This window comes from Manis javanica, chromosome 15 (assembly GCF_040802235.1).
Source record: "Manis javanica isolate MJ-LG chromosome 15, MJ_LKY, whole genome shotgun sequence".
NCBI classification, from domain to species: Eukaryota; Metazoa; Chordata; class Mammalia; order Pholidota; family Manidae; genus Manis; species Manis javanica.
The window spans coordinates 55,008,592-55,028,081 of NC_133170.1; the positions used below are offsets into that span (position 1 = coordinate 55,008,592).

The following is a 19,490-nucleotide window of genomic DNA, read 5'->3' on the forward strand; positions in this document are numbered from 1 at the left end:
GCTTGGTGCTTTTCAGGTATAATCTCAGATGAGGTGCCCCCTAAGTGGGTTACTATTTGTCATCTCCACTTTCCCAATGGGAAAGCTGAGGCTTTGGGGAGGTTATGTAGCTTTTCCAAGTCACACAGCTGTAGTCAGAGGTAGTGGGATTCCCATTGCTTGAGTGAGATCATGGGTAAGTCACCTAACTGCTCTGGGCCTCAGCTGTGAAATGGGGCTGATATTACATGGTTCTGAGGGTTACTGTGTAAATCCTATATGCAGTGTTTGAGCCTTGAATAACTGTTAGTTACTATTCTGTTACCTCCCTTTAGTGCCCTAGTGAGATCTTTCATCTTTTCTCCAGAAATTGACTGGATATATTCTTAATATGCATGATAGTCCTATTTCCTCCCAGGTCTTCATCCTCTCTCCCCTTTGCATGTCCCCATCTCATTTGGTCCTTTTACTAGAAGTGTTAGATGGGCACAGGTCAGTGTCTGGGTGAGGAGAGAATTCACCTTCATTCAGGGTTTAGCAGAGCTTCTGTTTTGCACTTTGCTATTAAAGTATAGAGCGTGTAATACATGCCCCATATTTTTGACCTAGCAGAAAGGTGTCGAGGTGACGAAGAGAGAACATAGCCTTAGCTCTTGCCTCTATTTCCCATCACCTAAGTGATTCTGGGTAAATCATGTCCCTTTTCTTGGTCTCAAATTTCTTTCCTGTAAAGTAGGAGGAAAATGTTCAAGATCACTGTTGTTCTAGTTGGTATATATACTGGGTCATACTGAATTGCTGGGCAAGTTCAAGAATGCCTGGGCACTGGCACAGAGGAGCTGGGAGTGCTGGGGGCTGTGCCATTCCTATACTGGGCATTATTAAGAAGCTCACCTGTTGGTATCAAGAAATTCCAGGGCAGAGAAAGTTCGAGTTCTGAAAAATGGCTGTGGAACTGCTTCCATGAGGTTTTGACCAAAGTGCTATGAGGGCTGAGCCTGTAAATGTTTGCTTATCTCAACCCCTCAGTCTGTGGTTTGATGGTATCATCACCTCTCTACAGGTGTCTTTTTTTTGCTTTTGTTTTTGTTTTTGTTTTAAGGTCTTTTCTGGTAACCATTTCACTGAGATAAATTTCACATACCAACAGTTCATCCATTTCAATTGTATAATTCAGTGATTTTTAATATATCCACAGAATATGTGCCACCATCACCACAAATAATTTCAGAGCTTTATAATAGTTCTGTGTGTGTTGGCAAATGCATGAAGTCAGGTATCTATCACCCACCCCATCACCCAAAAAGCTTACTGGATTTCGTTGGGATTGTGTTGAATCTGTATATCTGTTAGGGGAGAATTGGCATGCCAACAATATTGCCTCTTCCAGTCCACAAACATGTTATACCTCTGTAGTTTTATCCTACTCTAAAGTTAGATTTACAACTGATAAAGATTTCCTTTTTTTTTTTTTGCTGCTATTGTGAATAGTCCTATTTGATTCTAATATTTAATTTCAGTTGTTCACTGCTAAAATATAGAATTTGTTGGTTTTTGTATACTGATCATGCAACCTGTGACATTGCTATACTAATTTATTAGCTCTAGAATCTTTTTATATTGATTCCTTGGCATTTTCTACATAAGTAGTCATGTCTACAAATAAAAAAGTTTTGTCTCTTCCTTTTCAATCTATAGGTCTTTTCTTTTTCATACCTTACTGCAACTTCCAGCAGTGTGTTAAGTAAGAACAGTGAGAAATGACAGCCCTTCCTTGTTCCCTATCTTAGAGATAGATTTCACTAAGTGTTAGGTTAGCTGTAGTTTTGTTTTGTTTTGTTTTTTGTAGAAGCCCTTTATCAGGTCACAGAGGTTCCTGCTATTCTAGTTCACTTAAAGTTTTCATTGTTAATGAATTTTGTCAAATGCTTTTCTTGCATCAGTCCATAAGAATATCTGGTTTGTCTTCTTTGGTCTGTTAATATGGTGTATTCATTGATTTTCAAATGTTGAGCCAGCCACACATTCCTGGAATAAAGTTACTTGTGCATTTATGTATTTTTTATATATTGTTGGACTCCAAATGCTAATATTTTGTTGAGGGTTTTGATAGCCTGGAAAAAGTTTATCTGTAAGCTTGCTAATGACCCAGCCCACTTTCAGGCTTGCCTTTTGAGACATTCATAAGTCTAGTGTGAGTTATTCAAATCCATATCTCTCTTTCCTTTTCCTCTAGTTGCCATTCTTTTTGGCTTTACTTATTTCTCACTTCTGCCCACATGTTAGAAAAGCATGAATTTATGAAACTCAATTGAGAAACAGGTTTTAGGAGGAAGCATTTGAGATCAGAAGCTAGATTCTGATTGATCTGCCTCACCTGATTCCTGGCCCCATACTGCCCTGGAGGACTGTACTTGTGCTGGATTTATCTGAGAGGCCCGTCCCTGTTGCAGGTGCATGAGAGGCGGCTTTGTTTAGGACAAACCTTTTGTTTGTGTCTGTTTCATGTTCACATTCTCCTTGCTTCCTCCAAAGGCATCCAGACCCAGGGCAGGAGCCAGCTGCTTAGTGGGGATTGAAAGGCCCTCTTTGTCTCACCACCAGGCAGCTTTTGCCCCAGCAGGAGGCTTCAGGGTGACACTGCAGGCCAGGTGAGGGGAATGCAGGGAGGGGCTGGGTTCCAGCCTTACAGGGTTATTTTTAATAAGTTATTTTTACAGGGTTATTTTTATTTTATATTTCTCTACCCAGGGGTAGAGAACCTTCTGAAGGGAGGTCTGTATTTTTACCTGGCATGCAGATAACTCAAAAGTGAGAGAGCAAAGGAGAATACAGGCTTCAGAGAAGGTCCTACCCACGCCTCCCTTCTGAAAGGACCTCACTGAACCGCTGGGGACAGAGGTCACAGTGATTGTGCCTTTGACCTGAAGACAGGGTAGCTGGAGGAGAGGGGGACAGTGGGGAGGTGGTCACACCACAGCCCCCACAGTGTTGCCTGTCTGAAGGGGGTGGTTCAGCTTGGCAGGCTTTCTGCTCCCTGGAAGCACAGGCAGCCAGAGGGCAGGGGAGAGAGGTCTGCTCTGGGGGCTGTTCTCCAGAACTGGCTCAGAGAGCAGGAGAGGGGGCACAGCGGATGGCCTGAAGCTGGGAGGAGGCCTGGTGCATTTTGCTCCGATCTGTGGTTTCCTGTGTGGAAGTGTTTGGACAGACGGAATTACCCACTCATTTTGAGCATGTTGTCAGCACTCTGAGGAGTCCAAGGCAGCCACCTCCCTCCTGAGCCAGCAAGGGGAGAGTCCTGTAGGAACAGGCCCTGTGGCCAGAGGTGGCCTGCTCCCCCATCACCGTGCAGCCTTGATCCTCGGAGGCTCCCTGGGACACCCCTGCCCTCTGCACCCCCTTTTTCTCCCCATCTCTGCTGGCTGGGCTCTCATTCTCATCCCCATTGCCTTGCTAGGACCAGCACAGCCACCTTCTGCGTGGTCTCTGCGTCCCTTCTGCTGCCCATCTCCTTCTGGAGTGTGGTTCTGCCTGGGGCTCTTCTCTCCTCAGTAATACTCTCGGGCTCCCCGCTGCCCACCCATAATGTTGGCTTCCTCAGCCCGGAACCACATGCCCGCACCTCCCTGCCAGCTCTGTTCTCACCACACTCCTTCACACGCATGTGGGGTTTGCCTACAACGGCCAACTCACCTATTCCCAAATATTCCCACTGCTCTTCCACACCATGCCTTCCCTTGCTGTGTTCCCTCTGCTGGAAGTTCCAGTGTCACCTCCCGCCTCCTACAGGCCCCACACACAGGCCCCATCTACTCCTCACAGGACAGGCCTGATCTTCTCCCTCCTCCAAGCATCCTTCCTCACAAACTTTACCTCCCTGACGGCATTTATCCCGTTTTCTTTTGAGTTACTTGGTCTGGGTCTGAACCCCCTTGCCCGTCAGCACAGGGCCTGTTGTCTAAGCTGTCTCTCTCTTGTGCTCATCTCCTGCCTACAGCTTCCTGCACCGACAGACTCACCAGCAAGGGCTACGCTGCCCTGAGAGTTTCTCAGGCATCCCATGTAGTCCTCCCAGCAAACCTGAGTGGGGTGTAATGCCTAACTTTTGTTGAGTGTTTACTAAGCAGTACCAGGCTGTTATGAATTGCTCAAAGGAGCTCATTTAATGCTCATATCAACTCTGGCAGGTTTTATTATCCCCATTTTAAAGATGAGGAAGCTGAGGCCTAGGGTGGTTAACTGACATTGTGTTTGCTAAATGACTATTTGACCTGTCGGGGGTTGCTAGCCAGACTCTGTTGCTCCCATCAGTCCTGCTTATTCTGATTGGAGGCCAGCCTTTGGCCAACACTCAGACTCCCTTCTCCTTCCACGGGGTACCATATGATGAGCTCATGTCATTAGTAACTGTGGTTTTCCATCAGTGACTCATGCCTACAGTTCCTTAATGGTTCTTATGTACTGGCTTTGTTATTTTTTGCCCCAGACTAATTTCTCTCCTCCAGGCTGGCACTCTTCTGTCATTCTGCTGCCTGGGTTTTTAATCAAGGCATCCCACACCCACATTCTCAAATTCAAAACCACTTACTTATGGCACATGCCCAGGGCAGGATGCCAGGCCTCCTGCTGGGACTGGCCCCACAGCTTCTCCAAATATTTACTTCCCCAGGAGAGTGCCCAAAGTACTGAGCAGCATAATTATTTCTCCTGCATCAAGGTTTCCTTAAATTGGCAGAGTGGAAAGCAATGCGTAGTGCTGAGCACAGAGCTGGGAACATGGTTTGTACTCAGCCAGTCATCAGTGGATAAATAACTTTGTTCTTTCTGCTTTGAAAACTAGGACTGCCTGACCGGGAAACCAGGACATTCTGAAAACAGATGTATCAGTTAGCTTTTGCTGTGTGATGTAGTCATAAAACGGTGGCATATGACAATAAGTGTTTGTTGCTCATATGGCTGGTCAGCTGGGATTGGCACTGCTGATCATGACCTAGGCTCACCTCCCTGTCTGTGGGTTGGCTTCTGCCATCTGCCCCGGGCTGGGCTCAGCTCGGGTAACTGGACTGACTCAGCACTGTCCACAGGTCTCATCCTTCTGGAAGCAGAAGGCTAGTAGCTTGAGAAAAGTGGTAGGAGGATTGTGTTGTCGCAAAGCACACATCAGGCCATGGCAGAGCTCACCCAACTACAAAGAACCTTCTGGGCTGCAGCCCTGGAGAGTTGCCCCTATTTAATCTACAGAAAATCATTATGTAGATATATTTGGTAGTAGGATCCTCTTTGCAAATGAAAGCTTACCAGGAAGCATAAATATATGATTCTTGCAAGCTATAAAAATGATTCTTATAGGCGTCAGGTCTTTGTCCTCCTCCTTCTCCCTCTTGGATTGCAAGGCTGATGGGAAGCCAAAACCAGGAACTGTGGGAAGTTGCCTCTGTCACTGGCATTTCTCACTTGCCTAAAGCGAGCTCAGAGCCTCCTGGCCCAGCAGTTTTAGCCCATGTGAGTCTGTGGATGAATTCAGAATGAGTATCCACTCAGTGATGTGGGGCCCGGGGGTTAGGGGGATTTATGGAGCCATTCTCCCGTCATCCCCACCATGATGGTTTCATTGTATGTTTGGTGACAAGACTCTCGGAGGCAACAGCTGCCTTTCAGTTGAGCCTGCCTCAAGAGCATCTCTTTTGAGGGGCCATTTTTAAGCCAAAGTCCCAGGTGTGGGTCACAGATGTCTCTCTCACTTGGACCCATCACTTCCCTCTGGACAGATCTCAGCTTCCCCATGCAAAGAATCAAAACATGAAACCCAGAACAATTCATATGCTACTTTCAAAACAGATCGAGTAGGGCCTTTTTTTATTCAAGTGCCTGCCCCAGCTATTATGGTTGCATATCCGGTTACCCCAAAATTGAGTGGTATAAAACAACACCTATTCTCACAAATTCTGTGGGTCAGGAATTTGGGCAGGGCTTGGAAGAGGGCTTGTCTTTGCTCTGTAAGGACTGGGCCTCAGCTGGGAAGACTTGAAAGCTGGGCTGGGATGAGCTGAAGGAGCATTCCTCACCTGGCATGGTTGATGCTGGCTACTGAACGGGGCCCTTCGCCAGGCAGCTGGCTGCATGCCCACACATGTTCTCTCCAAGTGGTCTGAGCTTCCTCATAGCATGGTGGCAGGGTCCTGAGGGGGAGCGTCCTGAGCCAGTGGGCCAGAAGGAAGTCGTGCGGACCTGTGACCCAGCCTGGGCAGTCATGCAGTGTCTTTTTCACCACATTCTAGGTGACCACCAAGGCTGGCAGGTGCACAGAGAGGGGAAATAGGTTCTGCTCTTGATGGGGAATAGCAAGGTTCTGGAAGAGCCAGTGGGACTGGAAATGGTGCTATGGCCATTTTTGGGAAACACAACAACAGCGCACTAATAGGGTAGTGGGTGTTCTTTTTGTACCTCATCACTGAGGCCATAGGAATCAGAATCCTGGCTGCAGGAAGCTTGTTGAAACCTCTTGTGCCAGTCCCACCCCTCACCTCCACACCACTGAGCCCTCGGAGAAACCTTTACAGGTAAGGCTTCGCTGATGAATTCATCTGCACAGTTTCACAGCTTAGGAAAAATGTAAAAGAGGCAAGAAGCAGTGTCCTATGGTTGAGAACCACATTCTGGAGCCAGATGGAGAAGATGAATCCCATCTCTGCACATATAGCTCTATGGCCTGGGGCAGGTGCCTCTCTCAGGTCTCAGTTTGCTTGTCTGTAGAATGGGGAGAGTAATAGCACTTACCCCCCAAGGTTGTTGTAATCATTTGACAAGACTATGCCTGGCACATGATAAGTGCCTAATGAAATTAGCCATTCATGAAAACAATGATCATTATCAGTGTTATTTCAACACCTTATAAAAGCTCATGTCCCAGCAAGGGTCATAGGCCCTACACCTGCTCCCACCAGTCCTAGAGAAAATTTTATTTTGTTAATCACCTCATCCGGGAACCTCTGAGAAACACTAGCTTCTACTTCCAGTAAGACCCTGACTGAGTTACAGGGGAGGTTATCAGTCTGATTTTATCCAGTTCTCTAGGTCTTAGGATCTTAAAAAAGAGTATTTAATATATTTTCTCTGTTTTCCCATTTCTAAATGAATATGTTGTGTTTCCTCAATTCTAAGGTCCTACTGACCGTAAGACCCACCACTGATTTTAGAACCTGGGGTGGGTGGGGAGGGAGGTCAAGAGCACTAGTCTGTTGTAAATTACATTCCATTCTCAGCAACATTAAAATGCATTGGGGGTGGGGGGAGTATAAATTAGAATTAAGGAAACACATTAGGTTCATTAGAATTTAGAAATACAGAAAAACACAAATGGGCAAACGAGAGCCTTCTGTAATTAGGTCGAGTGTATAATTTAGCAGGATGCTTTTGAGAGCAAGGGGGATGCCAGTGGGCCAGCTAAACCAACATAATCCTGAACAAGTTAGAACAAGTCAGAACACCTGCTCCCTTAGCCGGAAGCCCAAAGTTAGAGTACGTATGCACCACCGTTCACATTCTGGGCACCTAAGGCTTCCATTTTTTTTCTTGGCATATATGCAGATATATTCTCACATTGCAAATCTTCCCTGGGATCTTTTTTGTACTTATTACTATGCGGCGACTGTCATCCCCTGTTATTAAACCAAGATTGTTTAAAGCTATGTTTTCATAATTAAGAAAGTAATAACACATTCGAAACAGATGTTTAGAAAAGCATGTAGGGGAAAAAATCTCTCTTGATGCCATCACCACAAAATATTCACAGTTAGCATTTTGTCTATGGTAGTTTCCTTGAAAAATATATTGTCCATAGTTTTGTTAGGTAGTGCGTAGTGGGAGGAGTTACAGCTTTTTTATTTCTCTTAGTTTGGTGAACATTTTTATTAATGGCTATGTAGTTTTTTGTCATAAAGATAAGTCATAACTTATTAAACCCACATATACTACTTTGTATTTAGGTTTTTCCTATCCTACTTTTATAATACTCCCTGGTAACTATTCTTGTAAATAAATCTTGGCTTACATCTGTGAATATTTCAATAGGATAATTTACTAGCGATGATATCACTGGGTCAAAGGATATACATTTTCTTTGTGGATAATTGATAATTTGATGTTAAGTCCCGAGGTGCCCCAGTTCAACCACCAACCCTTACATTGTTAGTTGGCTGCTATAATTTCACTGTTTATTACATACTTACTGGGTCAAACACAACACTGTACACGTGTTAACTGATTTATCCTCATGGCACCCTTGTATATTATACTATTATCTCTACTAATCTGGATGAGGAAATTGAGGCATGGGAAAGCAGGGCCACATAGCTAGAAAGTGCTACCAGCCAGTAGCCACTGAGCTGAGCCACATGCACCAAAGGTAAGCTGCCATCAGGAGTAAAATTGGGTGTACGTAGGAAAGAGCCGATGGCTGGAGCATCCACTCCCTGGCCAGTATCTGTGGGGAGTCACCATCTCTCCAGAACAGCCATTCCCAGAAACCCGGTACTCAGTCCAAGCGGGATCCAGGGTCCCCACTGAACAGGCCAAGCCCTTGGTGAGTTCTTTCACTAAGTAGTTGTTTTGTGAGACTGTCTGGACCTGCAAAGAAGTTTCTTCTCCTGAGGGGTATGGAAGGGGAACCTTCCATCTGGCAGGTTTTATTATCCCCATTTTAAAGATGAGGAAGCTGAGGCCTAGGGTGGTTAACTGACATTGTGTTTGCTAAATGACTATTTGACCTGTCGGGGGTTGCTAGCCAGACTCTGGAAGATGCTAGAAAAGGGGTGGGAGTGAAATGCTGGAAGAGGGAGAGGTCTCTTCAGTGTGGAGAACAGAAGGGCAGAGACGTGTTTCGTGGATGATCTAGAACTGTATAAGACGGTAGCCACCAGCCACACGTGGCTATTTAAATTTAAGTTAATTGAGATTAAATTAAGAATTTAATTCTTCAGTCACACCAGCCACATTTCTAGGGCTCAGTGGCCACATGTGGCCATTGGCTACCATATTGCACAGCACAGGGAGAAAATATTTCCATTGCCACAGAAAGTTCTACTGGGCATGGCTGGTCTCCAGGCAGGAGTTTGGCAGAGGGAATGGAAGTAAAGGATGGAAACGGCCAGTAGTCTGCCTCGATTTGAACATGGGTGTGCATAAGGAAGTAGAGGTAGACGTGCGAAAGAGAGCTTGGAGCTTCTTCTTGGCGTGACCCACAAGCCTCATTATAAATAGGGACTTTATGTTAGACCTCTTTTGTGTTTAAGATAGGCAAGTGATGGTAAGAAGGCATCCTCATCAGATCATGAATCTCTTAAGCATCCATCATGCCTGTGGCCTTTTGTTGGGAGGAAGCTGTCCGTTGTTCTGAGGAAGCTGCCTGTTGCGTCGCCACCCGGCTCCAATCACACTGGCTGAAGCAGAGGCTGCTGCGTGCATGTGACGGAAGGGCGAGGCAGCCTGGTTCCGGGAGGTGACTGGTTAACGCAGTGCTCCCTGTGGACAATGCAGTGGGAGAGGGGCTCAGTCCAGGGCACGTGGCAGGGACTAGAGAGGATACCCACCTGTGGGCTGGACCCTGAGTGTAAGAAACGCTGCCAGCTGCCCCCAGGCCTGCTGAGGTGACCTGAGCGGGTGGCCTGCTCCCTGCAGCCTCAGGGTCTGGCTGCCCTGGAGCCACCTGCCTTGCCTGGAGATTTCCCTTCTCTTCCTCACCTCAGTACCAACCCGGTAAAGGTGCCTTAAGGGAGGAGAAAAATAAATAAACAAACAGGAGTTCAGACAAATTGTCCATTTGTAAAGGGTTTAAGTGGCTGCTCAGCCTCTAGAGAGCAAACTTCTAGAAGTCAAGGGTGTCTGTGAGATGCAAGCCAAGAAAAAGTTTAAAAAGGAATGAAGCTGAGGCCATGTGGGGCAGCTGACCTGACCGGGTTTAGCTGGCTGGGTTTTGGCTGAAAGGAACCAGTCTCACGTTCAGTGATTCACTTCTTTCTCTGCTGGAAAAGGATCTTTGTTTGGCTTGCAAAATCATACCAGGCATTTCTGGACATCTCAGGGTCTTGGATATGCTTTCCACAGCCCCCTGCCAAGTTGATTAAGCGCCCTGGGTGTTTTTCTAGTCAATCCTGGAAAAACATTGCTCCAGAATGTTCTTTCTGTTCTTCTCTGAGGGGCAAGCTATGTTCAGCTTGCCTTGCACTGAGAGTTGTGAAAAGCTGCGGGCAGCCCCCGTCCACCTGGGGCCCACCTGGGCCCATTCAGACACCAGCATACTTGACTGCACCAGACACACACCCCCTAAGTCCTTGCACTGGTGACTTTTGTGAATGTAGATCCTGGTTGCTTGGGCTGCCTGTGATTGTGCACTTTCATTCAGTTTATTGGAGAGAACCAAAAATCGCTGGCTACACTTGGATGAAGGCCCATGACATCACACTGCCTGAATTGCTAATGAAATGGAATTACTGTCGTCCTGTTTTTAAGGTAAACCTAACGATCTCCTAAATTCCACCTGTGCCTTTATGGTAAGAACAATGACTGAAAATCTTAATTCACTTTTTCCTTCCATCCCCTTCCTTGTTATTAGCTGTTTCCCAGAGTTTATTGGGCATTATATTTTGAATTTTTTATAATGGCAGATTTCAAACCCCTCCCTGGCTGCAACAATGGCCAGTTCATGGCCAGTCCTGCTGAACTTATCCCCACCCACTTAATACCCCACATTATTTTTGTAGTAGCTTTACTGAGGTATAATGTAACATCTACTCATTTTAAATGCACAATTCAATGATTGTCAGTAAGTGGACAGAGTAGTGCAGTGTCCAGTTTTAGGACATTTCCATCATCCCCAAAAGACCCCTCATGTCCATGTACTCCCATCTTTTTGTGCAGCAAACCCTGTGCTGAGGGGTTCTACAGTCACAAAAGTCACCAGTGCAAATTCCAGAGCAGAGACTTGGGGGGAGTGTGTCTGATGCAGTCAGGCACACCCAGGTGGGGCCCAGGTGGGTTTATCACGTCCGTAAATATTCCAGTGTGTGTCTGCCTTGCCGGGCATTCTGTTTGCTCGTCAGGGAGGTGCCTGCTCAGGCATCCCCTCTTCTGCTGATGCCTAAGGAGAGCAAACCCCACATTCAGAGCTGCCTCCCCAGAGCCTCTGAGAGGCCGAGAGGAAATGCATACAGAAAAGAGGATGCATTATTACACTGGGGGTGCTGTTGAGAATCCAGTTTAACCCCAAATTCAGTATAAATTCTACATACGTTATTGAAGGTCTACTCTGTGCTGGGCACCAGGGATGCCCAGGGAATTAGTCGTGATCCCTGTGTGCCCAGAGGTAAACTGTGCACACAGGATGGCAGGGGGCAGAGGTGGCCTCGGCTAGGACATGAGCTTAATGATCAGCTTGTCTCAAACCAAAGCATCTCCCTGGCCTGATGTGCATCTGAACGTGTGGGTGGGTGTTTTACACTGCTTTCCTGATGACCCCTTGCCTCTGGGTTTAAAGCCACTACTTGGTTCAGGATGGACAGGAGAGCGAGCGTCCTGGTCTCGTCCCACATGTTAAACATAAGAACCCTCCCCTGGGATGGCTTTCTCTCCCTGTACTTGCCTGTCTCTCTCTCCTTTAGACACCGGGCAGAAGTGACAGGAATGTGGCCCACCACAGTGCCCAGAAAAGAGAAGGCCCTTAGGAATGGGTATAAAATTGCATTCATTCATTTGTTCTTTTTTTTTTAAATTCAACAAATATCTATAGAGAACCCATTCAGGCTTCCAGGCAACTGGAGAAACAACAGTGAACAAATATATGTGGAAAGGAAATACTCCAGAATGCAAGGATGGTGGTAATCTCTGAGAAAAAAGATCATGAGTGATTTTTGTTTTCTTAAATACTTTCATGACCTAATTTTCTATAATGAAGAAGTATTGATTGTATGATTAGAGTAACTTTTATTTAAGCGGGACACTTGTCATGAATACCATTTCTAATAGGCCCTCCCTGGATTTGAGTCCCAGAGTCCTGTTCTCCAGCACGTGGGGAACCTGAGGCAGGGCAGGCCTTCCCTTCTCTCATCTGGACACCCAGGGGCTCCCAGAGAAGGTGAGAGAAGGGGCTGTGAAGAGAAACAAGCAGGTCCTGCAGGCAAAGCAGTATTGTGAGGAGCAGAGACCACAGCAGCCTGCCCAGTTGGCTCCTCTGCCTGCCTGTGTGACTCTGAGCAAATTGCTTAAACCCTCTATGCCATTTTCCTTGTAAAAGGACAATGATAATCGTACTCACCTGCTGGGACTTGTGTGAGGATGAACTGGGTGAAAGTAGCAGCGCACTTTCTAGCTCCTCTGGCCCGGTGACTGGATGCAGGCAGCATTCCCAAGGGTAACAGCCACATCTGTACAGCTTCCAGTGGAGGAGGGCAAACACATCATCATAGAATTGTCCCCATCTCTGATTTTTGAACAAGCTTGGCTTTCATCTCTTCGGCTTTTCCAGAAAAGCCTCCTAGAGTTGGGTCTGAGGCCCTTTGATGTTGGCGTCCATCAGCTGCTTCCCCTCGTCCTGTCTCACTGAAACAGTACTCCAAGGTCAGAATAAAAACCCCCACGAGAGGGTGGGGCTGGGTGACCTACTGGCACCCACCCTGGGGTTCTCAAACAAAAGGCATCTGGTGCCATCTCCAGCCAAAGAGGCACCCTCAGTGGGCCAGGTGTGGCAGGGGCATGCAGAGGTCAGGCCTGCTGAGGGAAGGTTCCCAGGGCACAGACAGGCAGCAGATGACAGGGGCCCCCAGCTCAGAAGGCGTCTCTGCGAACTGCCTCTTGAGTCTTCTCCAGAAGTATTCCATCTTAGACACTAACATTTTATTTGCTCCTTGAGGGACACCCACCCAGGCTGAGAACCTGGCTGGCTGTGTGGCTCCTGGCTGTGGGGTGAGGACCAGGCTGTTGTAGTCCTGCAGTTCTCAGGGGACCGTCCTTTCTCTCAAGTCACACCAGCTTGCCTGATCTGCTGTGAAACTGACACCCAGTGCTGCCTTTACAAAAATCATCTCTTTTCTAGAAGAATTCTGCTAGAATGGAGTCAGAAAGGACACAGTGGGATGGAGAGGGGGGTGCTTTCTGATCTGAGGTCATGCCAGTGACTCTAAACAGCACCATGGCTGGTCTGTGAGACCCTTGCTTTGAGTTGAGGCTCTTGCAACATTACTTTTAAACCCCTGGACACTTATGTTAGCTGTTGTATTTTCAGTGTTCATGACAGGTCAATGTAAAAGAACAAACCTTTATGAGAGGAGCCAGAAGTACCAGGAAAAACAGGTTAGTCCTTTGGACAAACCGCATTAAAGTTGCTCTAAACAGAACCTCCATCTCCCAGAAATCCCCAGCATCCTTCACACAGTCCTGAAATCAGAACCCCCACTTTAGTTTCTCTGAATTCAGTCATATTTGTTGATTGGCTTTTCTAACTGGGAACAAGAAGAGGTCCTAGAGCCAGGTTGGGGGTTGGGGGAGGGGTGGGGTCAGCACCCCAGGGCATTTTCTCCACTATTGTCTTGCTCATTCTTTCTTTGGCTTTGCCTTTCTGGCTGCCCCCAGAGTATTGATGTAAAGCATTTAGGGGTCTCCAGCATTTGCAGAGGTTACCTAGAAAAGTCCCAGAAAAATTTAATGTCAGTTAAATCTTTTTTTTTTTTTTAGGTGCACTAGCTAAGATGCTGGCCATTTAAAGTAGAAATGAATGAATTAATGGGCAGAAATGGAGCTTTCAGTAGTATTCATTAGTACGTACCCGCTGCTGTCCAGATGAGATTTCCCAAAATCAGCCTTCCCCAAAAAATAGCACACAGTAGGAGGCCTAGACCAAACAGACAGAATTCGGGAAGTCCTATTTCACAAGGCAGTTTCCCAGAGAGGTTTGAGACGGTTTGTGGTAGAGCAATATGGACTTACCGCTACACAGGACTCAGGTCTGGGAGCTCAGAGGGGAAGACCTGCCCTGGCCCCTTTCATTCATTGGGAAACTCCCACATCTCTGTGCCACCACGAGAAAGAGCTGACTTCTGTCACAGATGAAGAATTGTACAAATTATTCTAATTTTTGCATTAAATAGGTATAAAATTGCTTCTCCACCTAGGGATCATGCTGCATAATCCTGAGTTATCTGCATTTTAAGACAGGCCTTGAATAAAAATTCCCCAGTGCATGAAGCGGGGAAGAGGTCAGCTCAGGACTGGGGAGAGCCAGAGTGTTTCCAGGTAGAGGAGGCCTGGAAGGGGGACTGAGGAGGCAACGAAGCTCTGGCAGTCACGGCACCCCCTGTGTGAGGCAGAGGCTCCCCTCAGAGGTTTCAGACAACCTCAAGGCCTGAATCATTGTATTACCAGGGCTGACTGGCTTGAGAGGAACCGAAAAAATGAAAATACGCACGTTGCTCATTAGCAAAGGGAAATAGGCAAATGTTGAGGGTCCCTTTGTGTCAGAGCCACACTCTTCCACTTCAGTCTGCTAAGCAGAGCCCTCTTCATGCCTGCGTGAAGCGTCAAGCAGAGTTCTTCTCTAGCTGTCATTACCTTTGACTGAGGCCCTTGCCAGTGTGCTAGAAATGAGGGGCTTTAGAAAATAAAGTATTTTGAGCATTGATCACTCTAACTGCCATTAGACCCATTTTGTGACTTGATCTCATTATAGACTCACATTTTTACAGCTGGGTTTCTCCACAGAGCACAAGAGTTTGGGCCACATTTGAGACCAGATAATTCTTTGTTATGGGGCCTGCCTCTTGTGGGGTGCTTAGCAGCACCCTGGGTGTCTACTCACTAAATGCCAGGAGAAGCCCCCTGCCCAGCTGTGGCAATCAGAAATGTATCCAGACATTGCCAAACATCCCATAGGACAGAAAATTGCACACACACACCCTTGAGTCACTGTTCCATAGGGAAGAGGCAGAGTAAAATAACCTTTGTCCTAAATTAGTTGTGCTTTTAAAATAAATCCTAAGGTTTTATACACATTTAGCATCTGTGTGCTGTTGGCTTGTTCCCTTGGTGGAGCCCACAAGATTCTGCTCTCTGAGTGACCTTCACAAAAACGACTTACTCTCCCACAGTGTTCATATGTTACTGCTAATTTACCTGACCTGTTAATGCATTGAGAGGTCACTAGCTGATGAATCCTGCAATTCATTCGCTTATTCATGCAGCAGTATACTCAGCCATCTCTCACCACATGCCCAGTGGTGAGCAAGTTCCCCGTGTAACTGGGAGTCCCACTCGTTTGAGAACGTCCACCGCCCACAGCTTGTGTATAATGAGAGCTTACATTTTTGGAAAGTAAAGCTGCATCTGACAGGGAGGAATATGGCTCCTGGAGTCAAATGGACTTGGGTTCAGATTCCACCTCTGAGGCTTACATGCTGGGTAGCCTTAGACTACTTATGGAATCTGTGTGCCTTGGTTTCCCCCATATGAACATGGGGTGATTTTTGTCTACCTGGCAGAGTTCTGTGAGGCCTCCATGAGATCATGTACATCAGGCATCAGTAAATGGTAACGTACTGTCTGCCAACTGGTAGTTGTAACGTATGAATCACCATATTTGTGGGTCTGTAAAACTAGCCAAATATTGGCAACTTCCTATATGTGATTTCAACCTAAGAGGTAGACCCAAGTCTAGTATCTTTGCCCTGTGGAGGTCTGACTGGTACTCTGTGGTTCTTACCCTGCACTTCTGCCCTCTCTGAGGAAGCATCCTGCGTGCACAACATAATGGGCTCCAGAGAGGACAAAGCCACCCTCTGCATTCACCACCGGCATGTATCTAAATAGCTTGAACTGTGGGAAATTGCACTCTTCCAGCTTCTGGCCAGTGTGTGAGGAAGTAACCAGAACTATAGCAGTTCCTCAATTCTCTGTGGCAGTTTGTGTTTCTGCTATTTTGTTTGTGCCCTGAGAGCAACATTTTATAAATATAAAAAGGTTTATTCTGATGAAATCGAATTGTTTGATTTATCTTTGCCTGGGGCAGACCCTTCTCTGACGTCTCTGTCTGTGTGTCAGGTCACCCTGCTGATTGCCCTCATCTGCGTGAGGAGTTCCGTGTGGACCAGCTACAGTGCCTACAGCTACTTTGAAGTGGTCACCATTTGCAACTTGATCATGATCCTCGTCTTTTACTTGGTCCACCTCTTCCGCCTCTACCGAATGCTCACCTGCATCAGCTGGCCCCTGTCGGTAAGGGAGAGACCTGACAGAAGTCCACCTGGCAGGTGGGGTCCTGACGCCCGTCTGCCCACCGGCCTCTTTCAGTATCCCTTGCTGCCCCAGCCCTGAATTCCCTTCTGTGGGGTGGACATCTCTGCCTGGGGTCCCACGGATTTCTAAAACTCACCTCCAGCTACAAGAAGGCTGTGCCTCCTACCTCAGCGTTTATTTTCTCAGTGACAGAAAATGGGCTGTGTGAGTTGGCAGGAAGAAGGAAGGATGGAAGGAATGGGAGGAAGAAGCTGATCAAAGGGATGGATGTTACACAGTCACGGATACTGAATGATAAGGCTCATCAGCTGAAATGGACTAGCAGAGTCTGAGAAACCAATGTCCTAAGTTGCTGGGGTAGTTTTTCTTCCTACCGTATTATTTTTAAAGAGAGCTTTATTGATACATCATTCATTCACATGCCGTGCAATTACTCATTTAAAGTCTACAATTCAGTGGATTTCAGTGTATTCTCAGAGTCGAGCAGCCATTCACCACAGTCAATTTTAGGACATTTTCATCACCTCAAAAAGAAACCCTGTGCCTTTTAGCTGCCACCTATCCCTCATCCCCTCCAGGCCAGAGCGACCACCAGTCTGTTTTCTGTCTCCGTAAATTTTCCTATTCTGACATTTCGTGTAAATGGAGTCATGCATGTGGTCTTCTGTGACTGGCTTCTTTCCCGTAGCAGAGTGCTCTCATGGTTTATCCATGTTGTAGAATTTATCAGTACTTCATTCCTTCTTATAGCCAAGTAATATTCCACTGAGAGGCTCTACCACATTTTGTTTATTCATTCATCATTGATGAACATGTGGTTTGTTCCCACTTCTTAGCTATTTTGATTAATACTGCTATGAACATTTATGTACAAGTTTTCTCATATAGACATGTCTTCACTTCACTTAGGAATATACCTAAGAGTGAAATTGCACAGTCATACAGTAACTTTGTTTAATTGTTTGAGGAACTGCCAGACTATTTTCCAAAATGACTGCACCATTTTGCATTCCGTAAGCAGTGTATGAGCGTTCCAGTTTTTCCACATCTTTGTCAATACTTGCTTTCCAACGATTTTAGTCATTCTAGTGAGTCTGAAGTGATACCTCATGGTTTTATTTGCATTTCTCTGATGGCTAATGATGGTAATCATCTTTTCATGTGCTTTTTTGCCATTTTTATATTTTCTTTGGAAAAACGTCTGTTGAGATCCTTTGCCCTTTTTTTGATTAGGTTGTCTTACTGAGTTGTAGGAGTTCTTTGTATATCTTTATCAGATATATGGTTTGCCATATTTTCTCTCCTTCTCTTGGTTGTTTTTCACTTTCATGATAGTGTTCATTAAAGCACAAGCTTTTATTTTTGTGAAATCTAATTATGTATTTTTCTTTTGCTGGCTCATGTTTTTGGTATAAATCTAAAAAGCCATTGCCAAATCCAAGACTGTGAAGATTTATTTTCTTCTAAGAGTTTCATGGTTTTAGCCCTTCCATTTAGGTGTTTGATCTATTTTGAGTTAATTTTTGCACATAGTGTGAGGTATGGATTTAACTCCATTCTTTTGTATGTGAGTATCATTGTCCCAACACCATCTGTTGATTGTTTTTGAAAAGACTGTTTTTTCCCATTGAATTGTCTTGGCACCCTTATTCAAAATTAGTCAACCATAAATACATGGATCTATTTCTGGACTCTCAATCCTACTGCATAGACCTTACCATAGTGTCATGATTACTGTAGATTTGTAGTAAATTTTGAAATTAGGAATTGTGAGTCTTATTGGTTTTTCTTTTTCAAGATTATTTTGGACTTTTGCAATTCCATATGAATTTTAGAATCAGCTTTTAAGTTTCGACAAAGAAGTCAACTGGATTATAACAGGAATTGCATTGAACCTGTTCATCAGTGTGGAGAATATTGCCATTTTAACCATATTAAGTCTTGTAATCCATGAACATAGGAGACTTTCCCATTTATTTAGATCATTTTTCTTTCAACAATGTTTTATAGTTATCAGAGTTGGACTTTTTGTTAATTTGTTCTATCTTAGTCTTTTTTATGCTATTTCAAATGTAATTCTTTTCTTAATCTCATTTTTGGATTATTCATTGTAAATGGATAGAAATACAATAGATTTTTTATATTAGTCTTGTATCCTCAACCTAGTTGAACTCCTTTATTAGATTAATAGATTGTTAGTGGATTTCCTTAGGATTTTGTAAACTGAAGATCATGCCATCTCTGAATAGAGATAGTTTTACATTTCTTTCCAATTTGGATGACTTTCATTTCATTTTCCTGCCTTATTAAAGAAATTAATTGAATGTTGAATTGAAGTGGCAGGAGCAGACGTCATTACTTTGTTTCTGATCTTATGAGGAAAGCTTTCCATCTTTCATCATTAAATATGATGTTAACTGTGGGTGTTTTGTAGATGCCGTTTATCAGGTTGAAGAAGTTGCCTTCCAGTCATACTTTGTTGAGTTTTTTTTTTTAACATGAAAGCGTGTTAGATTTTGTCAAATCCTTTTTCTTTGTCTATTAAGATAATCACGTGGGTTCCCTCCCCCTGCCATATTCTACTAATATATGATGTATTATATCAATTTGCATATGTGGAACCAACCTTGCCTTCCTGGGGTAAATTCTGTTTGGTCATGTTCTATAATTCAGTTTATATGTAGCTGGATTTGGTTTGCTAATATTTATTGAGGATTTTTGTATTTGTATTCAAAAGAGATATTATTGGTCTATGGTTTTCTTGTTACATCTGTCTGGTTTTGTTATCAGAGTAATTCTGGATGCAGAGTACTTTGGAAAGTGTTCCCTTCTATTTTTTAGAAGACTTGGTGAAAAGTTGATTCTTTAAATGTTTGGTAGAATTCCACAGTGAAGCCATCTGGTATGGGATTTTCTTGTAATTTTTTTATTTTTAATTCAAATTCTACTTGTTGTAGATGTATTTCATATTGCTTATTTCTATGTGAGTCATTTTCAGTAGCATGTGTTTCTAGGAATATGTCCATTTCAGCTAAGTTATCTAATTTATTGACATACAGTTATTCATAGTATTCCTTTAAAATCCTTTTTATTTCTGTAAGATTGTAATGATGGCCCCTCTTTCATTGCTGATTTTGATCATTTGAATCATTTCTTTTTTTTTCTTGACCCATTTAGCCAAAGGTTTGTCAATTTGTTGATCTCTTCAACAAACCAGCTGTTGGTTTCATTGATTT

The 19,490-nt window shown here is 44.8% G+C and overlaps 1 protein-coding gene across 2 annotated transcripts in view; it reads left to right on the plus strand.

Moving 5' to 3' along the window:
- Positions 1-19,490, plus strand: part of CMTM7 (CKLF like MARVEL transmembrane domain containing 7) — a 55,342-nt gene that overhangs the window by 18,936 nt on the left and 16,916 nt on the right. For both annotated transcript variants that reach the window (XM_037008634.2, XM_037008635.2), the window contains exon 2: positions 16,060-16,233. In XM_037008634.2, coding sequence (XP_036864529.1) covers positions 16,060-16,233 — 174 coding nt within the window. The remainder of the gene's footprint in view (positions 1-16,059; positions 16,234-19,490) is intronic.